The sequence below is a fragment of the Syngnathoides biaculeatus genome, chromosome 11 (assembly GCF_019802595.1).
Source record: "Syngnathoides biaculeatus isolate LvHL_M chromosome 11, ASM1980259v1, whole genome shotgun sequence".
In the NCBI taxonomy this organism is placed as follows: Eukaryota; Metazoa; Chordata; class Actinopteri; order Syngnathiformes; family Syngnathidae; genus Syngnathoides; species Syngnathoides biaculeatus.
Window position 1 is genome coordinate 27,471,352 of NC_084650.1, and position 22,940 is coordinate 27,494,291.

At 41.3% G+C, this 22,940-nt stretch overlaps 1 protein-coding gene across 6 annotated transcripts in view; it reads left to right on the top strand.

Annotated features, from left to right (window-relative positions):
• elf1 (E74-like ETS transcription factor 1) overlaps nucleotides 1-22,940 on the top strand; it is a 54,835-nt gene that overhangs the window by 30,137 nt on the left and 1,758 nt on the right. For all 6 annotated transcript variants that reach the window (XM_061834753.1, XM_061834756.1, XM_061834752.1 and 3 more), the window contains 7 exons: nucleotides 9,894-10,146; nucleotides 19,470-19,644; nucleotides 19,787-19,888; nucleotides 19,998-20,159; nucleotides 20,245-20,328; nucleotides 21,768-21,960; nucleotides 22,101-22,424. In XM_061834753.1, the coding sequence (XP_061690737.1) occupies nucleotides 10,075-10,146; nucleotides 19,470-19,644; nucleotides 19,787-19,888; nucleotides 19,998-20,159; nucleotides 20,245-20,328; nucleotides 21,768-21,960; nucleotides 22,101-22,424 (1,112 nt within the window). In that variant the 5' untranslated portion in view covers nucleotides 9,894-10,074. The remainder of the gene's footprint in view (nucleotides 1-9,893; nucleotides 10,147-19,469; nucleotides 19,645-19,786; nucleotides 19,889-19,997; nucleotides 20,160-20,244; nucleotides 20,329-21,767; nucleotides 21,961-22,100; nucleotides 22,425-22,940) is intronic.

The window sequence follows — 22,940 nt, forward strand, 5'->3', positions numbered from 1 at the left end:
TTTGTAAATTAGCTTTAGAATGCAAAGGCCAACATTTAATCCGCTTCAATTAGCTTTCGCCCCTATGATATATGAAGTGTATTTAGTTAGACATTTTGCTTTGAATTGTTTGCTAGATAATGTGTTCATGTTAAAGCTATTTTTTAACTTTTATAGAGTGGTGTGGCACTGAGAAAGCAAGAACTAGTTACAAATCAGGATTAAGATGTGGGGCTCATTTTTTACCAAAATTGAAAAATGTCTTTTTTTTAATTTTAGTGACAAAGACTTAAGCCAATCATAAGAATACATAATAACTGGATATCTGAGTTTTTTTTTTTCTCATCCATCCATTTTCCAAGCCGCTTATCCTCATAAGGGTCGTGGGAGTCCTGGAGCCTATCCCAGCTAACTCGTTTGCCTAGGAAATAATAATAGTTTTTTTTTTTTTTTTGTGCCTGTGTTAGTGGAATAGTGGATGACTGGTTAGCACATCTGCCTCACAGTTCTGAGGACACGGTTTGAAGGCCGGCCCTCGCCTGTATAGGGTTTGTGTGTTCTGACCGTGCCTTCGTGGGTTTTCTACGGTTGGTCCAGTTTCCTCCCACATACCAAAAACATGCACAATAGGTTAACTGAAGACTAAATTGCTCACATGTGTTAATGGTTGTTCCTAAGTGCCCTGCGATTGGCTGGCGACCATTTCAGGGTGTACCCGGCCTCTCGCTCAAAGTAAGCTGAGGAAGGCCCCAGCACACTTGTGACCCTGGTGAGGATAAGCTGTACAGAAAATAAATGTTTTTATATTATGCATAAAATTTCATTTTTGAAATGTTGTAAGATAGATAATAATCTGTTACATTTGGGTGGGGAACTTTGTTTTGATTCATGAGCCGAGTCCTACATTGCCCCGAAGAGCACTCGGATTTTCCTTGACGCTTGCTACTTGTTACGCAGTTTGGTGATTTAAATGAGAACAAGCTGCCCAAAAGAAGTGATCTTCATCTCATGCTGCCCACACTGGCTATCGCTGGGCTGCAGCAATGAGCGTCATATCATTGAGTCATTTCCCTGACAGGAAACCAAGTGGAACATGCGAAAACACCGTCTGTGCTGACAATGTTCAATAATATTGTGGTGGAAAGCCCATTTGGTATCTGCCAGGAGGCTTTAGGAAAGTTTTTTTTTTTTTTTTTCTTTTCATGGAAATGTTTCTCTTTGTTGGTGGAGTGTCTGGGTGATGAATGGCAGCTGCATGTGTCAGTCAATGTCTTTATAAAACACTAGAGAAAAGTCACATTGTTAGCTCAGTCCTATAGAAGCAGAATTTTGAACGAGCTCAAACTGAATATACAGTACTGTATGAACGTAGTTTAGATACACAATGAAACACAGCGTCAGCTTGACAACTAATGCACTGAGAGCGGCATCTCACTATTATTCTGTCAACCGGGATGGCACATTAAGGACATCATATTGCTGTCCCTTTTGTTGTCATTGTTGGCTCATGTGATCTATTTTCCTGTAGAAGTTGTCGTGACAGGCTTTTTTCTTTAAAAAACAAAACAAAACATATGGACATGGTCAACCAGTGTTGGATGTTAATGCTTGATCTTAGTTGTCGGTTCATCATTGGAGTAATTTGACTTTGCATGGTGGTGCAATATATACTTTAATGATGCGATGCACACAAAACAAGCAGTGATGTAAAAGCAGTCAAAACAATGCAAAATATGGTGCCATTCCTTCCAAATGGACACTGATGATAATAATGTACGTATATAATTTAATAATATCGTCGAGAATAGCTTGTGCAATGCATGATAATCTCCGTTGATACTGGCATAATCACGATGATGTGTGATTTATCTTGATACCTTTCAAACAATCTGTGCTGGAAGAATAGTTATGACAGTGCATGAGTTGCTGTAATACATTAAAAATAAAGAATGGTATATAATAGGGACCTCAACACTTGCTATTAAGTGGTGCCCTTAAAAGAAACCTTCACACTTGTATAGTCAAGAGAGTGCATGGTATGCTGTAAGGCATGTCAAGTGTGTACTGTTCTGTTTGTCAGTGGTTCTAAAACCAATGACGTCATGGACAGACAGTGAATGGTCAGCATTGATGCTCATCAGATCAATAAGAATGTGCTGGAATATGCTGCAATGCCTCCAAGAAGAACATTGATGCTGAAATAGTCGCAAGAGTGCACGATACTATATGTCCAGCAATAGTCAAGCACTTCATAGAAGGTTTCTAGCTCTGCTTTTAAATTTTCTGTCGGCTGCTCCAGATGCAGGTATTTTGTCTCTACCTTTGAGAGTTTTTTTTTTTTTTTTTTTAAAAAACAAAGAAACACAATAATTTAAACCCAGATGAAAAGCCTTTTGTCTGATATATCCATTGCCATCAAAATGGTACTGTTCCTAGAAAATCCGCTTTTTTTTTTTGTAACCTGAGCTGAAAGTGGCTGATAAATCAAGTTTGGCCTGCCCAAGTCATTCTCGCTTGGATCTCGCAATGTTTGCACCCACCACATGCGCAGTGAGTCACTGCCGAGTCATCCTGCTGGTTTAAATTGCCTCCTTTCATGGTCAACAATGAGCTCAGCTGAGGAGAGTAAAGCAAAAAAAAGGGGGTGGGGTGGGGGTGCTGTAGGTCCTTCTGGGAATGCTCCATTTGTTCATGTATCCTGACTCTAATTGGTTGTTATTGCAACTGGCAACAACAGTGGCCATACTGTTTGAGGTGGAGCCGGACGTTGTTTGCTACGTAGTCCGCTTCGGTCTCTTCATCACGTCTCCCTAAAAAGTCCGATAAACCTGAAGGAAAAACAAACGCGCGCACTCTTAAATCTAGATTAACAGCATCAGACAGATTGGAGTAATTTCCTCTGCGACCCGGTGTTTACGTCCGCTGATTCAGTGCTTGGTTAAATTAAATTTGCTGGAGGCTATCGGTCTTGTGTGCATATCTGTAATGGGAAGTTTATAACAGCAACAGCTGATGAGGTTTGGGTCTATTTATAGCACTGCAACTGCTGATAATCTTGACTAAAGGACTTGTCAGTCAACAGCAATTACAAACAAGTTAACTAGAATGAATGTTTCGTGTGCTATTACTCTCGACACGTTTGACTTTTGGATGTGTGAGCTCAAAGTTTGACTGAATCACAATTTAGATGTTGCATAGAACAATGCTACATTTTTGCAAAATTTCGTTTTCCCATCATCTAATGGGACCCCTTGAAAATGAGATGTCACATTTCAAGGGTCTAGACTAATAAAATGTTTACCACTAAAATCTCTCAATTTAGCAAGGAACATAGTAGGAATGGGGGGCCTTTCTTTCTGGAACCAACAGTACTCTTACAAGAACGAGGCAGCAAATACCGTAGCTATGGATGGAACTCAATCGAAGAGAATAATAATTAAAAAAAATATATATATACATGCATTAAATCATTTTTGTAACAACATAAACCGCTTTAAAAATAAAATGAATAATGTAGTAAAGTAATACTGAACGATATGGTAAAATAAGATCCAAGTAGTAAATCTTAAGAAAATAAAAAGGAATTCTTTTAACAAGCCAGATAAATAAAAAAAAATGGATAAGACAGTTCATTTGATTTGTTTTAAAATGTTTTTTTTTATTTTAAACAAACTGGAGAACACGCCTAATGATATAAAACCTCTTAGATGAGTGGAATGTGTGATAATATAAAATGCAAATAAATACATTAAATAAAACCCAGTATGAATTAAAGTTTATCTAATAATTAAGAAAATATACAATAAATGGACAATCGGAAAACATTGCGTATAAAACATACTGCAAGCCTAATACTTAATATAAACTCGTAGACAAGTAATTAAATAAAAAAATGAATGTAAATAATTGAATAAATCTAATAAACCACAGCCTAGGTTCCAACTTTCACAAAGAATATGAAATGAAATATACTGTATATAAATACAACAATAAAATCATAAACATACAGAGACAGAACCGTCTAGTAAATAAAATGCATCCATTCATCCATTATCTGAGCCGCTTAGCCTAACAAGTAAACAAATAAAATACGTTAACAAAAAGTCCAAGAATATGAAAATCCTTAACAAAAAAAAACTTAACTTAAACTATAAGCCATGTAAAATTCCCAACAAATACATAAAATATAAATGTGTGTGTGTAAATCGTGTAGTTTTCAGGCATTCCTGAAAATATGCAAAAGCACACACAAATCTCATGTCTGCTAACTTGACTGTGTCAACAATCCCATAATTAGGTCAGCCATCTGTTCATTGATTAAGTGACGAGGCATTTGCCCGTCATTAGGTTTTTTTGCACTGTAATTCCGAGCATGTGTCCAGTCGGGTCCAGATTCCAGATGACATGCTCGGACCCTTCCGTGTCATCTGGTTCTGTAGTCACACTTTTAAAACGCCCCCGGCCTCACTCAGCATTCTATTTACTTTGTACTTTGTGTTACTTTATGCATTGACAAACATCCCGACGCGACCCCCCCTCAGTCTTGTTCATCTTCTTCATGACGCGACACTTCAGCCTCTTCGTCGGGACGAGGCAGCTGTGGTCATGAGTGCAGAATCTCACTAATGGATGACTCTCTCAGTGCTGGCACCATGCCAACTGGGCTGTCGTTTTGAATGCCCGGATGTAAGGCACACTGGTTAGAGCGTCTGCCTCAAAGTACTGAGGACCAGGGTTCAAATCCCAGCCTTGCCTGTGTAGAATTTGCATGTTTCCCTGTGTCTGCGCGGGTGTTCTCCGAGCACTCCCGTATCCTCCCACATCCCAAAAGCATGCAACACTAATTGGACACTCTAAATTGCCCCCAGGTGGGATTGTGAGTGCGACTGTCTGTATGTGCCCTGTGATTGGCTGGCAACCAGTTCAGGGTGTACCCTGCTTCCTGCCTGATGATAGTTGGGAAAGGCTCCAGCACACCTGCAAGTTTTATGAGGATAAGCGGCTCAGATAACGGATGGATGAGTGTTATCTATTAAATGACAGAGAAAATTTGTAATTGCAGTAGTTGCTTTTTGAAATTACATTTGAAAAATACCTGCAAAAACTCACCTTTTTATTTATTTATTTATTGCATCACTTTCTCCAAGCACTTCTGCAGTGACTGCGGTCATGTGGACTTTTACTGTAGTCATGACATATTTTTACAAATATGACCTTAATGTGTCACCACGTCGTGCACTCGATGAGTTTGAAATTTTGAAAAGGTTAGACTCATAGTTAAACTTTTGAATGTATCAAAGAACATTTTTTTTGTAACAGCCTTTATAATTTTGGACCTTTGTAGGTGACATCTATAGACCTGGTTTGTCATATGGACCAATATTGTCCAAATTTTGCACATTTGTCATTATGTCAATGTGGTATGTTATGGTGGTTTTCATTAAACACATTTTAGTAATGCTTACATTTTATCATGTTTTGTTATGAGTTTATTACATTGTGTAAAAAAAAAAAAAAAAAAAAATTTAAGAGGAAACATTCAAAGGATCTGTTTAGAGGTACAACAATTAATCCATTAATCAGTCCTACCAAGAGTCTCCCTTACAATCTCACCTAGGGGCAATTTAGAGTGTCCAATTAATGTTGCATGTTGTTAGAATGTTGGAGGAAACTGGAGTGCCGGGAGGAAACCCACACAGGCACGGGGAGAACAAGCAAATTCCAAACAGGCGGGACTGGGAATTGAACCTTGATCCTCAGAAGTGTGAGGCCAACACTCCAACCATTTTCTCCACTCTGTTGCCCTGAAATATCCTGTTTTTAAATAAAGTGATACATTTTTTTAATCTGATTCACAAATGAATTAAAAAACATGAAAATTGACAGATTAATCAATTATTTAAATAGTTGCAGCCCTACTGTTAATGCATTCATTCAAAAATCTGAAAATGAATTAAAATGTAATCAAATGTAAATAGTTGTATTACTTTGAGAATGTAATAGTTACACTACTTTTGCAATTTCAACAGGGTTACGTGTCATTGTAAACATCATCAACACCAAAATAATATTCCCAGCACTCTTTGGTGCACAGGTAAAATGACTAGGGAGCTGTAGTAAAATGGCTGTTCACAAGTAAAGATGGGGTGAGGTTCACCTCTTTGAAAAAGTGCATGAGAAAAGAGTCGGTCAGTTTAAGGACCATGTTTCTCAATGTACCTAATTACTCAATTAATTTAATTTCAAGAAGTTTAGGGATTATCATCATCTATGGTCCAAAATATCATCAAAAGGTTGAGAGAATCTGGAGAAATCGTCACATATAAGCAGCAAGGCCGAAAACCAACATTGAATGCCCGTGACCTTTGATCCCTCAGGTGGCACTGCATCAGAAACCAACATCAATGTATAAAGGAAATCACCCCATAGGTTTAGGAACACTTCAGAAAACCGATGTCAGTAAATATAGTTCGGCGCAACATAAAATGCTACTATGCAATGCAAAACCCATTTTTCTCCAACACCCAAGCCCGAGCTTGTCTAAGATGGACTGATGCAATGTGGAAAAGTTTTCCGTGGTCCGACGAACCCACATTTTCGATGTCGTGTCCTACGGGCCATAGAGGAAAAGAGCCATCTGGACTGTTATGGATGCGAAGTTCAAATACCAGCATCTGTGATGTTATGGCGATGTGTTCGCGCCATTGGCATGGAAAACTTCCACATTTATGAAAGGCACCTTTAATGCTGTAAGGTACATGCAGGTTTTGGAGAAAGTTATGCTGCCATCCAAGCGATGTCTTTTTCATGGACACCCCTGCTTATTTCAGCAATGGCATTCCACATTCTGTACGCGTTACAACAGTGTAGCTTCGTAGTAAAAGAGTGCGGATACTAGACTGACTAGCCTGTCTGCAGTCCAGGCCTGTTTCCCGTTGGCACGAACATGAGACGAGGGGTAGCACCCAAACGCAGGACTCTGAGCCAGTGACATGATTTCGAGGGTAGTTTGATTCCAGGCAGAAGTCATATACAGAAAGGCAGTCCAACAAAGGCAAAGGCATAAAAACACGTGGCAAAAGGCAAGATCCAAAAACATGAAAACAAGGTCGGTTTATGACTAGGCCAAAACAAGACTTAATTACAGGTGAGTGTGGTGGCACAGGAACGCTGGTCGGTGGCAACGATGCAAATACACGACAAGAAGCTTGTATACTCATGCAGTCTCATACAATGAACTGGTAACTAGTAACACAACACCATATGGCCCATAAATACCTGACATATGAGGTGCAGGTGAGGAGCTGCTGCCAGAGACAAGAAGACGCACCCACCTGACGCCATTTGAAAATGTGTAATGTATTATGAAGCATAACTTATGACAACTGGGACCCTGGACTGTTGAACAGCTGAATAGGAATGGGAAAGAATTCCAACGGGAAAAAAAACTAAAAAAAACTAAGGACACAATTAGTATTCTGTTTTGTTTGCCACAACATCCCGACTTAATTGAAATTGGCGTTGTATTAGGTGCTTCACGATTGTCCTAACTTCGATAATATAATTCTACTAGTTAACATCTTGCACTTCACTAGTCGTGCTAATAACATGCAGAGGCCAACTATTGCAAAGTTTTGCTCCACTAGTAACATGTAGTTTTCCCACTAGGATGCCAAAGTTGTCTTACTAGTGTGCAGTAAAACAATAGTGAAGGCAATTTTTGTTGCTGGTGAGACATGGCCATTGTACTAATGTAGTGAATAGTACGTGGAGTTAATTCTGTGTCACGACGTCGTCTGTAAAACTATACAACGCAGAAGTCCACAGGTCACACATGGACCTTACATATCAAGGATGGCAACTAAATGCTCAAACCGCTTTCTGTACATGCGTAACCTGATCACACCAAAGCGTGACTTCTTCCACCAGCACAGTTACCCTAATTGCAAATTGTTGAACATTCTGGGTCAAAATATAAAATTTCCTGCCAGGAATATTTGCCGGAAGATGAGCTGTAAATCTGCAACGCCGCTTCTTTTGCCAACAGTGTCCGTTTTATCCAACATGGTGTCCCAAATTTTTATTTTATTTTTTTTCTCACATTTTTGGTCAGCAAATTGACCCAGATTTGTAGACTGAAACTCCTTTTACCAACAGTTTGCTTTTCCACCAGTACAGAGCCCCCATTTTTATCCAAATTTCCACACTTTTTTTTTTTTTTGGGAGGGGGGGGGAAATAAGTGGGTCAATCAGTCAGACATTTATGGGTCAAAACCAACCAAGACGGCTCCTACATGAAAAAGTATTCCCGACTATGCCCCAATTAAGTTCAAAACCAACCTGCTTGCTATTTGTATGTATACAGGGGTGCTATATACAAAAACCACCTTTCCTCCAGCTTTGTCAAAGATATTTAGTTTGTTTACCGCCTTTTGCGCAACGCTTGAGAACTCAAGTAAGCAGACTTGAGACCCAGTTATGGAAAAGCTCTGGACGACATGCATATTTCTCAGCACAGACAGTAAGAGGCCTTCCATTTATCAGTGCTACTTTTTCTCCCACCGCTCCTCCCCGCGCACATACATTTAACATCTCGTCTGCATGCTTTTCCATGCCTGCCGCCCGTTCCCATCCCCCTCTTGTGTGACTTCACCTTGGACCTGCAACATTTACGAAGCTAATATTCTCCGCCCTTTATAAGCAGGAAAAGCAATGTGTGTGTGTGTGTGTGTGTGTGTGTGTGTGTGTGTGTGTGTGTGTGGCCCTGGGCTTTATTAATTCTTGAACCCACTCCAGCCACTCCCATCATCCTGCACTGAAACCTGCTCGTGCATATCAGCCTCCTTGTCACACTCATGCAAACATACCCTCTTTACTCCCCCCCTTCCCCCCGCACGTCACTCCGGCAACAGCCCGAGGGTATCCAGTGCAGCATCACAAGGGCAATCTCTCACCCTGCTGTTTGTGTGTGGTGGAGGCTTCATTCAGGCCCCATGCAGCTCATGTGATGAAAAGATTCTGCCCATAAGTGAACTCTATCATGAAGGAAGCAGAACAGTGAAACCATATAAATGTTTAATACCAAATAATATTCTACAAGAAATTGAGTGATAACTATTTTTGAAATCAGAAGGCAAACCTTGTTTGACTATGTGCCTATGATCAAATTTTCTCATGACTGTTTTGAAAAATAATTCTGTTGAACCACAATTAAAAAAAACAAAGTCTGATTAACATTGGTTAAATTTGTGAAATTCAGAATATATGTGTGACCTCTGTGGGTTAATTGTTCCAAATTGAGGTACCAACAATTTTGTCCAAGTCTGTAGATCAGACTTAGTTCCCTTTAAAAAAAAAAAAAAAGACCACCGTTGGAAGACCTGGACTTTCACCAGCAAAGTTGATTTCATGAATTTTTTGGGTGCAAATCATTTTCTACCATATTTTTTTTTTTTCTAATAATCAGCTTTCATTTAAAAAAGGAGAGATTTGTAGAATCAGGCTGCCATGTTGGAATGACTGGTTAGAGCCTCACAGGTCTGAGGACTCTGATTCAGATACCGGCCCCCGCCTGCATGAACTTTGCATAGCATATTTTCCCTGTGTCTGTGTGGGTTTTCACCTCCTCTTACTATTACTACTATTACCACTACATCCTATTCTCAAAATAGACTATTACTGTCTTCATGAGAGCAGAATTGTCTTTGTGAGTACACCGTAAGGTCAAAAGAAATTAGTCATAAATTATCAATGTGTTTGTATGAGCCTTGTTTTAGCAACTAATATTTCTAAATATCCGTTTTGCTTGAAACCGTTAAAATGCGTGTGATACCAGTGGTGTCTCACTTGAACATTGCAAGCTGTCTGGAGACAAATCGCCTGACCTCATCCTGTCACTTCTTCCGGTCTTCCAGGTGTAGATGCCGCAGGTGGATCCCGAACGGGAGCAGGGTGCTTCCAGCAGGGCCAGACTAATCTTCTAAATCTCAGCTCTCTGAAGAGAAGGCCGGAGACCGTTTTGCGCCGTGAGCATCCGCTTCGGGCCTCTGTGGGGAGAGCTACCCTGCGGAGAAGGAGCCAAGAGTGGTCACCACCATGACCACAGCAATGCAGCCCAATGAACTGGTGTTTGAATTTGCCAGTAACGGGATGGATGAAATCAACCAGGTCGGTATCTTGCAATGTGTTCTTTTTTTCTTTGTTTTTTTTTTTTTTTTTTTTTTTTTTTTTTTGGTCAAGTGGTTTACAAAAGTGATTTATCAGGTTCTTGTGGTTGGATGGTTCTGATGTCCGGGAAAAATACTGCAGTTTTGATTGTTAGCCAGTCAGACAGGATTACACAATGACCAAAAAAAAAAAAAACGACAAAAAAATGGGTGGCATACGGGCCAAGGAGGAAGTCATTACAATTAGATGTAGATGCAGATTAAGGTGCGGAGCAAGGAATTTCACTTAGTCTGCTTGGATTGGTTCTACAGTAAGTGGGGCAGTGACCAACCAATTCCTGCGAAAGGCAAATTCTTGCTATCTTTCACTGCTGGTACAGACTTTACTTTATGTGCATAACCATACTGCTTTCATCATGACAGCTCTAGGAATTTGCATTTTATGTTTTTATGCTGTCCTACTCAGTAGCTGCGTTCTACAGAATAGAGGATTATTATTATTATTTTTTTGCATTGACACAGGCCTGTGGTCAAATACGAGGCAATGAATGTTGTGTTTTGTGTGGAAACAAATTTAGACGTCTGCCACTATCTATTTCTAATTATTTCGAACCAAATTCAGGATCTACACTTGGAATACGAGGTCACATTCTGGTCCAAATCCAAATCAAGGTCCTGAGTGTGGAATTTCACTTTCACCTTTGAAGGTTACTCTACGAGCATTTGAGGCAGTTAATGCACTGAGAAAAAGATCCAAAAGTTGGAGATTCACATATTTCTCTGTATCTTCTTCTTCTTCTTTTCCTTTCGGCTTGTCCCGTTAGGGGTCGCCACAGCGTGTCATCTTTTGCCATCTTATCCTATCTCCTGCATCTTCCTCTCTAACCCCAACTGCCCTCATGTCTTCCCTCACCACATCCATAAACCTTCTCTTTGGTCTTCCTCTCGCTCTTTTGCCTGGGAGCGCCATCCTCAGCATCCTTCTACCAATATACTCACTCTCTCGCCTCTGAACATGTCCAAACCATCCCATATATAACACATATTTCTCTGTATGTGGGAGACATACTCCTATCGACAGGACTGGAGTGGAACAGCAATGGTTTAGTTAGGTACACTGCATTATATACAGTGTAGTGGGGGTGTCTGGATCTAAAGTGTCTGACTTTACCACTCCTATACAAGCAGTCCATTCACCAGCGCCCAGATGGCATGCAGATCCCAAGCGATCACAGCTGATGTGCGAACATTGTAGTAAGGAGGAAGAGTCTATGTTGCTTGCTTGAAGTCGTATATTGACACTTTATTGAACTTCACAGTCTAACTAAATGGACATAAAAGCCTTACGCCTGTTGAATGTTCAAATAGGTTTCTTTATGACCTAACTTTGTTAGTTTGCACTTAAAAAATATAATTTATTACTTGAGATTAGTTTTCATGGTTTTCATATTTTAAAAATGTATACATGTGTGTGCATATATATATATATATATATCTTCTTCTTCTTTTCCTTTCGGCTTGTCCCGTTAGGGGTCGCCACAGCGTGTCATCTTTTGCCATCTTAGCCTATCTCCTGCATCTTCCTCTCTAACACCCACTGTCCTCATGTCTTTCCTCACAACATCCATCAACTTTTTCTTAGGTCTTCCTCTCGCTCTTTTGTCTGGCTGCTCCATCCTCAGCACACTTCTACCAATATACTCACTCTCTCGCCTCTGAACATGTCCAAACCATTGAAGTCTGCTCTCTCAAATCTTGTCTCCAAAACATCCAACTTTGGCTGTCCCTCTCATGAGCTCATTTCTAATCCTATCCGACCTGGTCACTCCGAGCGAGAACCTCAACATCTTCATTTCTGCCACCTCCAGTTCAGCTTCCTGTTGTTTCTTCAGTGCCACCGTCTCTAATCCGTACATCATGGCCGGCCTCACCACTGTTTTGTAAACTTTGCCCTTCATCCTAGCAGACACTCTTCTGTCACATAACACACCAGACACCTTTCGCCAGCTGTTCCAACCTGCTTGGACCCGTTTCTTCACTTCCTGACCACGCTCTCCATTGCTCTGTATTGTTGACCCCAAGTATTTGAAGTCGTCCACCCTCGCTATCTCTTCTCCCTGTAGCCTCACTCTTCCCTGTCCACTTTTCTCATTCACGCACATATATTCTGTTTTACTTCGGCTAATCTTCATTCCTCTCCTTTCCAGTGCATGTCTCCATCTTTCTAATTGTTCCTCTGCATGCTCCCTGCTTTCACTGCATATCACAATATCATCTGCGAACATCATGGTCCTCATCTGTCAGCCGTGTGTGTATATATATATATATATATATATATATATATATATATATATATATATATATATATATACACACACACACACACATCAGTCACATTTGAAAAATGAATGGGTGTGGTCAGTCATGCTCGCAGATAAAGTAGCGGGTGTGATTAGGGATGGAATCTCAAGACCTTAAAATAACTTACTGGATTAATATAACAACTGTATATTAAAAATAAAATAAATGCATAACTAAAATAGAAAACGAAAATTTCAAACTCAGAAATGATAATTTCCAATTTCAACTATTAGTAGAACATGATATGAAATGGTATTTAAACATTTTCATCAACAAAATTCTTGATCTGACAAACTTTATCTGAACAAAAGTGAAATGCACTGGCCTGTCAAGGATTAAACATGAACAGTCTATACCCGCAATGTTTTTAAAATGCTGAAAGATTAGTTCAACATAATCTGCGTTCGTGGCAACAAGCTAGTGATCCATTGTAACAAACATTCATGTCGCAAATCATGATGTGTTGTTGTGGGAGGGGGGTGGGGTGTAGCACGCACTGCGGGACTGCCGTAAATACGCTGGTTTGCTAGCACGCGCCTTTATGTGCATGCGCTCGACGTTTTGGCCACACCTGAATCAAGCGACGAGGTGGATGATAGTCTAACGTCTTTTTTCTGGGGGGGGCACGCCGTCACACTGCCTCGCGATTGACGCAATGAGCACCCCTGGTGTAACTAAATTTCCTTTGACATAGATCATGATGTTGATGACTTTCAATGTAAATGCACTCGCAGTACGTGAAGCAGCTCTGAACGTGCGCTTTCGGCCTAACTTCCGTACATGCTCAGTAAGGTTAACTTGCATTTCCTCTTTCCGGGTGAATACTGATTGATTTGGAGCAGGCTTGTTTAGTTAATGTTTATGAAATAAACACGGAAATGAATATCAAGACTACACAAAATAAGCGATGTCTTTCAATATCTATTTTTTCTGCTTGTAACAAATTTTACGCGCATGATTTTTTTGTGCTTGACTGTGCAGATTTGCGAGCACGGAGGCGCGCGTGGGCGCACGCGTCCAATGTGAGTGACTGGGTGTGTGTGTGTGTGTGTATATATATATATATATATATATATATATATATGTGTGTGTGTGTGTGTATGTATGCTTTAGAGAGTCATAGGGAGATGGAGCCTATCCCAGTTGACTTTGGCTAAGAGTCAGGATAGACCCTGGACTGGTCGCCAGCCAGTCACAGGGCACATATAGACAGGCATTTAGCTCACGTGTTTATTATTGGACATAACAGCATGTTTTGGAATATGAGAGGCAGCCAGGACATCTTGACTGTGACTTGACTAACCTTCTTCCAGTGGTAGCGCTTCCGCCTTACCTGTTCTGCTGTTCGGGGTTTCCCGGCCAGTGTGGGGTTTTTGTGTTAACCCCTTGCCTGTGCGTTTTTTTCTGTAGGCACTCTGGCTTTGTCCCGTATTCAAAAAAACATTCATGTTTGGTTAAGTGCAGACTAAATTCTCCATATTGTAGGAGTGAATCCACCTTGGTTTGACTGGTGACCAGTCACAACACTAACACGGTAAAAGTGCTATTTTTGGCCCCAAAATTTATAGTTGAAAGCAGTATTTTGTTCTTCAAAATATTTTTTGCTCACTAGAAGAGGCTATGAACATCCTGTTTTACCTCAAAATGCAGGGAAAAGCTTTATAATGCCAACATAAACATGATTATTATTTTTCCCATTTACCACCGTCCAATTTTATTCCCACCGCCCCCTTTCAGTTTGAATATGGTATCACACAGAAGCACAGACTCTTAGTCTGCAGATTTGAGGTGAGCTGGAGGGCCCGTGTTTGCACTGACACGCATGCTTGTTGATATATGTGAGACTTGTCCTGGCAGGGCAGGCAAAACTTAAAACAGCATGGCCGCTGGGAGGCTGTCAGAGCATCTAGAGGGGGAGACGGTGAGATGGAAATTCTGACAAACCTGGAGTAGGGTTAGGGTGCACGGGAGGGAAAGCCGGGAGTCAGCGGGCGTGTAGCATAAATATGTTTATGGCACAAAGGTTACTTGTGAGTCTGGATCTTGTAACATGGCTCTCTATTGGCCCGCTCACGTCGACAGTTGTCTGGTCGTGGCCACGCCCACGCCGCGATCCAGCGGAGCAAGCTCCTGGGTGTCGTGTTGTGCCGGTGAGCGCATTGTGTGGACTGTGTAGATCCAGAACGACGGGTTTGTCACTGGATCCCCGACGAGGATTTGTTCAGGCCTAACCTGACCGACCGGTTCCGAGAAGATGTGACGATTCTTCCGAAAAGGTCTTTCATTGTTGCCCTGGCTTTTGTTTCTGGTTGCTCCCACCCTGCTGAACAAACTTCATCCACCCCTTCAATTCCAGTACTAACAAGCATCTGTGCTGCATTTTTACTGACTATTATTAATGTATGGGGGTGATCGGAGTGCTGTGTGTGTTTAACAATCAGCGCTGTTGTTGGGGGTTAATGAAAAACTCCGCTAAAGTGAATTTTGGACGGACCTTGTAATGGGATGTGTCCAACCTCGTTTGTAGTACGGCTGAAGATCTGCCGCACTACTTATACTTTTATCATTATCATATTTTATAATTATAGTGTTACTTTTCAATTTTGCTTTGATTACGATGTACAAATAAATTTTTGACCAGCAGACAGAAAAACGTTATAAATTCAAGTTATCGACAATAGCTCTCCGTGACTGTGCTGACTGTAGTTGTTGGAATGAGTTACACCTCTGGCTGGTTCTTCTTTAATGAGCTGGTTCCATCTTGAGGTAATTGGTAGTGGTGGTGGTGTGTGTGTGTGTGTGTGTGTGTGTGGGGGGGGGGGTATAATCATGATTCCTGAAATATGTGACATGTCCAGTTTCGGTCTCTGTCATTGGAGAATATCTTGCTTTGTATAAATATGACAAACAGCTCTTTGTGTGAGGCAGTCAAGTTGCACACTAGGGATGTGCAGTCAACTAAATGCTGACTATTAACAGTTCATAAGTGCTTATGATCATTCCTATTCCTTTCCCGATGTGACGAATGAATTCAAAATAATGATAGAAATAAAGCCTTAATTCTCAGGTAACATTTTTCTATATTAGTCTATTATTTTTAATGTTAATTGTATTATATAGTCAGACAGGTAACAAGCCATTTATTATTTAAATATTACTTGTGCTTCATCATCTCCCCAACAGGGGTTGCATCAGGAAGGGCATCCGGCGTAAAAACTGTGCCAAGCAAATATGAGCGTTCATCTGAGATGTCGCGCTGTGGGGACCCCTAACGGGACAAGCCGAAAGAAACTTACTTACTTGTGCTTCATCGTATTCAATTTGGGATGTACAAATTTTTAACTACATACATAAAACATTAATTTAGAGATTGCTTAAAATATTTTTTACATTCCTTTTATATGCCAGAAATATACTGTGTAACAAAGAGTATAGCTGCTGCTCTTCATACATCAGTTACACATAATTGATATAAGTCCTAATGATCACAGTAATGCTCATCTCTCAACTTTGTTGATTTGTTTCTCTCGTAGTGCCCATCAAAAGTGTGCCTTATTGTCTTTGTAAAGGCAGAATATTGGACACACCACTTGTATTGGCTCTCAATAGCCTGTGCAGTGGGTTAACATGTAAACGCTTGACAGACAAAAATGAGAGAATGCAAACAAGCAGAACTTAGTCACTTCATATTAACAAAGAGGAAGCAGTTGTTCATACTTGAGCATGCTCCGTACAGCAGAAATACTTCCACGTTGACATAAGAATTTTAGAGGAACATTAGTGCAGCGTGAATGATGCTGAAAATTCACTTAAAGGTCAAGTGTCATCCCTAAAACATTCTAAAATAGATATTATAATGAAAAATACATATAACATTCTTCATTTCAATGTCTATACGAAAAAATAAATGTGAGCGGAGAGTGCGTCATCCATGCGCAAAGTTGCAGAAGTGTCATTCTACGACATCCAAATGGTCTTCATATTGGCTGTATCCCGTCCGTGACGTCACCCGGACATTCGCCAATGAAAACATGCTGTTTCACCTACTATGGGAGACGAACACGCCCCTTCTGACACGGAAGCTCTTTTCGAAAAGGAGAACACCACACAACCGAGTGAAGTTACCGAGGCAATATTACACTGTTTCGAGCCATATTCAGATGATATGCGATCACGGCCAAACAACCTCCCCGTCCGATCCACTTCAGCGGCGGAGATGGCCATCGCGGCTCATTGCAGCCGGCCAGTGTGGCTCATTTTCGGCGCCGTGGTAACTTAGAATGGAGCCGAGCCGTGCTGCTTTAAGGGGTTGTTCATAGACGCCGCAGGACGCGATGAACAACACCGTCGAGCCACGGCGCTTTACTCTGCGCACACGGCTGAGCTAGGCATTGTGGGCTGGGTTCTTCAGAGCCGCTGCTGTCCACGAGCCCGAAGCGCAGCCTTCGCTGGCGAAGTGACACAGCAGCCCGACGCCGTCCGACGCGCACATTGACATATTTCGTACGCGGATCTTTTGTTACGTTATGAGAGACCGATTACTTTTTCCGCCCCAAACTATTATTTTTTTTTTTAGTAGCTGTTTACACACCTACCTGTCATTTGGAACCCACGAAGCTCTCGTCCTCTGCACCCGCGCAATCCATTTTTCACGACGAACCGGGTCTCTTGCAAACTTATGAAGGATAAATCCATCCAGCAATGCAACAAACCGGCATTTTGGCTAACACGAAGGAACAGTTATCTTCCCGGAGGTAAAACTAATGGAAACAAACGAGTCCACTTCTGTCCTCTACGTCACTTCCTGCTTCTTCTCGAAAACAAATCCCTTGAGACGATTTTCATGGCGGGAGTTACAAAAAGCTGTATACGTCAAAATCATGTTTTGTGGTGGGGAAAAAACACATATTGGCTGCCGTTTTTTTCATTAATAACATACTAAAAATCATCTATTTCATGACAGTAGCCCTTTAACTGGTCATACAAAATATTTATTTACTACAAATAATGCATCTTTGGTCATATACGCGGCTGCCCGAGCGACATATACTGTAGTTTCAGATAGAACAACTAAATGCTCTTTCACTGCAACTGCAGGTCATCGTTATTTTAGTACCCTTTTTCCCTTTGTCTCATTTTTTTTTGTTGGTGTGAGATTTTTGAAATGTAAAATATGCGCCGAGGCGTAGTAAAGGTTGGGAAATACTGAGCTTGTGGGCCATCTGCAGAGACAACGGGCTGAGTCAGTAATTTGTGGTGCATTAGTCAGGTAACAAAGAGTCGCTGTTTGGGGAGTCGAATCGACCAATAGTCAAAATGTCTGCACACACTTGACTTTCTCAAGGGCACTGACAGGCACACTTGTTAGCTGCACCGTCTTACTACATCTGATAGTAACAGATAGGGACCACTGGGAAACATTGCTCATTAAAAAAAAAAAAATGGTAGTCAAAGCAACCATTCCTCTGCACGCATGACACAACTTGTTTGTCATCACTCGTTTTGACGCGAAATCCACAAACAGTGCCCGTGCATAAACTCGGCGCCTCGGCCCACAAACGGTGGCGGCGTGTCCCGAGCTGCTCTGTGAGCAGGTTTGGTTAAAATGTAGCCAAAAGGGGCTAATCAGACCAGCCCTCCCTCCTAAGGCCTGAACACCTGGTATTCCGCAGAGGTTCAAGCCAACAATGGGCGCTTGTCTAACATCACAGATAAGCCTTTGTTCCTCTTCCTCCTCCTGCACCCTCGCCATCCTTTCTCACTTTTAATGAAGCAGCGGACTGACTGTTAGGGTCAACTCCCAATTTATAGACTACAAGTCTGCAACGATGCTACTAAATCACTGTACATTCACATGCACACAGATCATCATATTAGATGGAAGAATGAAAAGGTTTTTTTTCTTCATTTGACTGGAAAAGAATATTTTTTTTGGGGGGGGGGGGCGATGAGTTTTATTGTTAAACGTGTTTATTCGAGAAACACCCATCATTGTTTGATTTGCTTGGTAGTGATTCCTCCCTTAGCTGAGGCAATTTTTCAACCTTACGTGCAACAGTGAGGGGGATCTTATGTACTCTGCTGTCATCTAGTGGTTTATTGGGGTGACTGCATCGAATAAAATCACCCACAATAACCGAGTGAGACAGACGAAAAAAACTCATCGGACAATTATATACAAAAAAATGAGTAACTATACGTATACTACATAAGACAAATCGAAGCAAATTTATTGACTGTACACAGCCCGGTTCATACAGAAGGTAACCCAATACGCCTCCCATAATCCAAAGCGTTTTAAAAATAAATAGAACAATATATAACACTTGGAAAAAAAACAAAGAGGGAAAAATGAAATTAAAAACAATGTACAGCTGGATAAAAATCTATAGTTAGGAAATATGAAAATACAAATTTAAAGACATTGACAAGTGGGGCTGACTTCATTTCTGTTGTCATAGTAGTTCCCTACTACTATGGCAAAATATTTATTAACTTATTAATTGCATTTCAACATCTTGTGCAGATCATAGGATTCTGCATTGCGACAATCCACTAAGACTATGTAAGTGTAAAAGTGAAATATTGCCCACAGGAAAGTTTCCCAAAGCACATTTTGCATGAAATTTGCAATTACAGTATTCACAATGATTGCTTTGATTAGTTACCGGTGTGGGAGAGTCAGGCTGACATTTGCAGCCTTTCTTCTTGCCTTTGCCTGGCTCTCCGTAGATGACTGGAAGGGTTCAGAAACGAGCTCCTCTTATCCACTTCAACACTTTAGCCCACATTGCACACGACACTGGCTTGCTTTTATACAGCTGTGAAAGGGGGAGCAAGCAAATCAGGTTCCGATATTAATCTACTAGGTTTTTTTTTTTTTTTATGTTTTATGATTTAGACTGGATTGAGTCAACCACTGGCCTCTCACTTAACTTTGGGTGCATGTGTTGTCCGTCACAGCTGGATGACCCTTCCGTGTTCCCGGCCGTAATTGTGGAGCAGGTGCCCGCTACGGATCTGCTGCAGGTGTATTCTGGTCTGGAGTCTGACGAGGTGACCAATGGCATCATGATGGATAATGCCCTGCACGTGGCGGAGGCGCCCTCAATCCTCGTAGGAGGAGTGGACCTCTCTGGTAGGAATACGAGACCTTTTGAGACCAGAATTTTGTAAACTGGTTCTGTACTCTGATACCCATGCAAGTGCGACACATGAGAAGACTGAATGAGCTGATGTCTTCTTTTGTCTTGTTTTTTTTTTTTTTTTTTTTCTCTTAGAAACAGTCTCAGGTGCCGAGGACAGCATGGAGACAAACGAGGCCGCTGCAGCTCTCCTCAACATGGAGTCTCCAAACAACATACTGGACGAGAAGCGCATGCGTAAGATGAAATTTTGTTTGCAAATATGCTGCATATCGAACATGGAACACGGATGGACCATTTAATTTGTGTTGACTTAATTTTTTCTTCTTCTTCGGCTGTGGTTTAGTTCACCCCTACGGCACGATGCTGGAGGGGGACCTGACGTACACGCCCCTACGGCCCGACCACATGGAGAACGGAGCCCTTGACCTGTCGCTGGATGAGGACACCTCATCCATGGACGAGATCACGCAAAAGTGTCCCTTGAAGCCCCAGAAAAAAAATCAAGGTGAGCTTGTCGTCCAACAAAACATGTTGGATGACCTTTTGTGTGGTAATTATTTGAACCCGCCTCTCTCTTGAATTTCTCTCAGTGAGGAAGCCCCGAGCGGTACGCTCCTGCTCTCCCATCTCTACCCCGAACCTTCCACTGAGGAAGAAGAGCAAAGAGGGCAAAGGTGAGCCTCGATAACGAGCGGGCCTCCTTGTAACGAGCCAATGGAGCTCAAGGTCTCTTCAACCTCTTGTGGCGCACCCTCTATGTGCAAACAGCCAGGTGTGGACGATCCATTTGTCAGGGCCTTCAGGGACGTGCTTTCAGGCGTGTTGATGCTCCACTGATCGAGACTATTGTGAAGCCCACATTCTCATGCATATACATCACTCTGTCACGGTGGCTGGGATTCAAGCGACTACTGGGAGCGTTACCGTTTTCAACCGCCTCCGGTTAAACCATACCACACTTTAATGGACTTTCTGTTATTGAGACCATCCAAAGATGGCCACATGCACTCAACACAAGGTCAAACATGGTCCACACTAAAATGCTGTAGACCTAAATGCTGTAGATTGGTTAATACCTACACAGGAAATAATGGCATTTATACAATAAAAGCAGCCACCTTAGAGTAATAATAATAATAAATTAAAATGTGCTACTGCTAATGTTAACAGTAATAGTCTTATCAAAAAGAGTAGTCTTAACATTGTCATAAAAACAGCCAACTTACTTAGTTATAAAAAGTTAACCACTGTAGCGACCGAAAGACGTACGCGGATCAAGTCAAACGGTGCATTCATGGTGTTCGTGACGTCAAGGCTTCCCTTTCAAAAGTACTGTACAGCCATAACAGTCATAGAGATATCGAAAAAGAAGTACAGCTGATATTATATACTATAAGAAATATGATGGGCAACTGGTTAGCACATCTGCCTCACAGTTCTCAGGACCCGTTTTTTTTTTTTTGTTTTTTTTCCCCGGGAACTCACATTTCCTCCCCCTATTACTCCAAAAACATGCATGGTAGGTTAATTTAAGACTCTCAAATTGTCCATAGGTGTGATTGTGAGTGAATGATTGTTGTTTTCTATGTACCTGGCAATTGACCGGCAACGAGTTTAGGTGAGATAGACGCTGGCATGCACAACCCAAGTGAAGACAAGCAATACGTAAAATGGAGGGATATCAAATTAATGTCATGTTGAATATCAAATACATCTCTTTTTTTTTTTTACATTTCTTAGTTATCATACAAGTTAAAAACAGACATGTAACTCCTATAAATACTCTTATAAATCTTATGTTGGATTTGAGAGTGCTGCGTCCAATGACATGTCAAGGGGACTGTTTTTGGGCCAAAATACACAAAGGCATGGCTGACCAGGTAACCTTTTAATGCTCGAATCGTTGATGAATCCAGTTTTCCCAGTTCATAGTAGGAAATTTCCAATGTATCCATAATTTCCCTGCAAGGCACCATTACTGCTTTGAACATGCTTGCTTCACATACTGTAGCGTTGTGTATACATGAAAGTAAATCTCTTTCTTGTAGCGATGCTTGTTGAGGTTACTAATTGTTTTATAATACAATGTATAATACAATGTCATCATTTGCAGGCAGCACCATCTACCTGTGGGAGTTCCTACTGGCTTTATTGCAGGACAAGAACACATGTCCCAAATACATCAAATGGACACAGCGGGAGAAAGGCATCTTTAAGCTGGTCGACTCCAAGGCCGTCTCCAAGCTATGGGGCAAGCACAAGAACAAGCCCGACATGAACTACGAGACCATGGGACGAGCGCTCAGGTATAACAAAAAAAAAAAAAAAAAAAAGCACTTTTATCTTGCTCTTTTTTTCCCCCAGGTAAATATTTCCAATCAAATTTTATCCCAGGAAAATTATCTCCCAGTTGGTATGCTAACTTGTGATCGCTTATTAACTGCAGGTACTACTACCAGCGAGGCATCCTGGCTAAGGTGGAGGGTCAGCGTCTCGTCTATCAGTTCAAGGAGATGCCGGCCGACCTGGTGGTGATCGAGGATGACGACGTGGGGTCCAACGGTCACAACGAGAATGGCGCCCAAAAATCCAGCAACGGGAGGTCTGTGGCGCGGGGGGGCTCCAGAGGGAGGGCTCACCAGCAGAGCAAGCAGATGAAGAAAGAGCCCATGGAGCAATGTCTGCAGCAGGAAGTGCAGGGAGGACAAGCTGAGCAACTACTGCAAATCCTGCAGGGCAACCAGGGGGCAGACGTGGCGCAGGCTATGAGGTACACACACGGGCACTTTTTTATACTACAGTACAGTAGAGGGGGGACCAACATGGTCCCCGTGGGCAGGGAGCCACCAAAGACTACATTGAGTAGCCTCGGGTGCGCTTCTAGAAAATAGTGAATTTTGTGGGAATGTTGGAAAAGGGATTGTTTTAAAATGTAAAGACTTGCTGAGATTTATAGAAAGTGTCGCGAATTGATATTTATATTAGTCCTAAAAATGTGTGAAAAACTATAAAAATATCAGTGCCTTCACATGGGAAAATATTATTAAATTATTAGTCGTATGGTAAGGGAATTCTAGTCAATTTGATATTTCAGAAGTTTCAATCAGACTCGTATCGCTTTCCATGAATTAGTGTCAAAGAAGTAGCTTTCAGTTTTAAAAAAAGGCTTTAGTATAATTATCATCTGAAATGGAAAATACAGTGCTGTGAAATATTATTGACCCCCTTCTTAAATTGTTGGATTTTTTTTCAATGGTTTTTCCACTTTGTTTTGGATCATCAAACT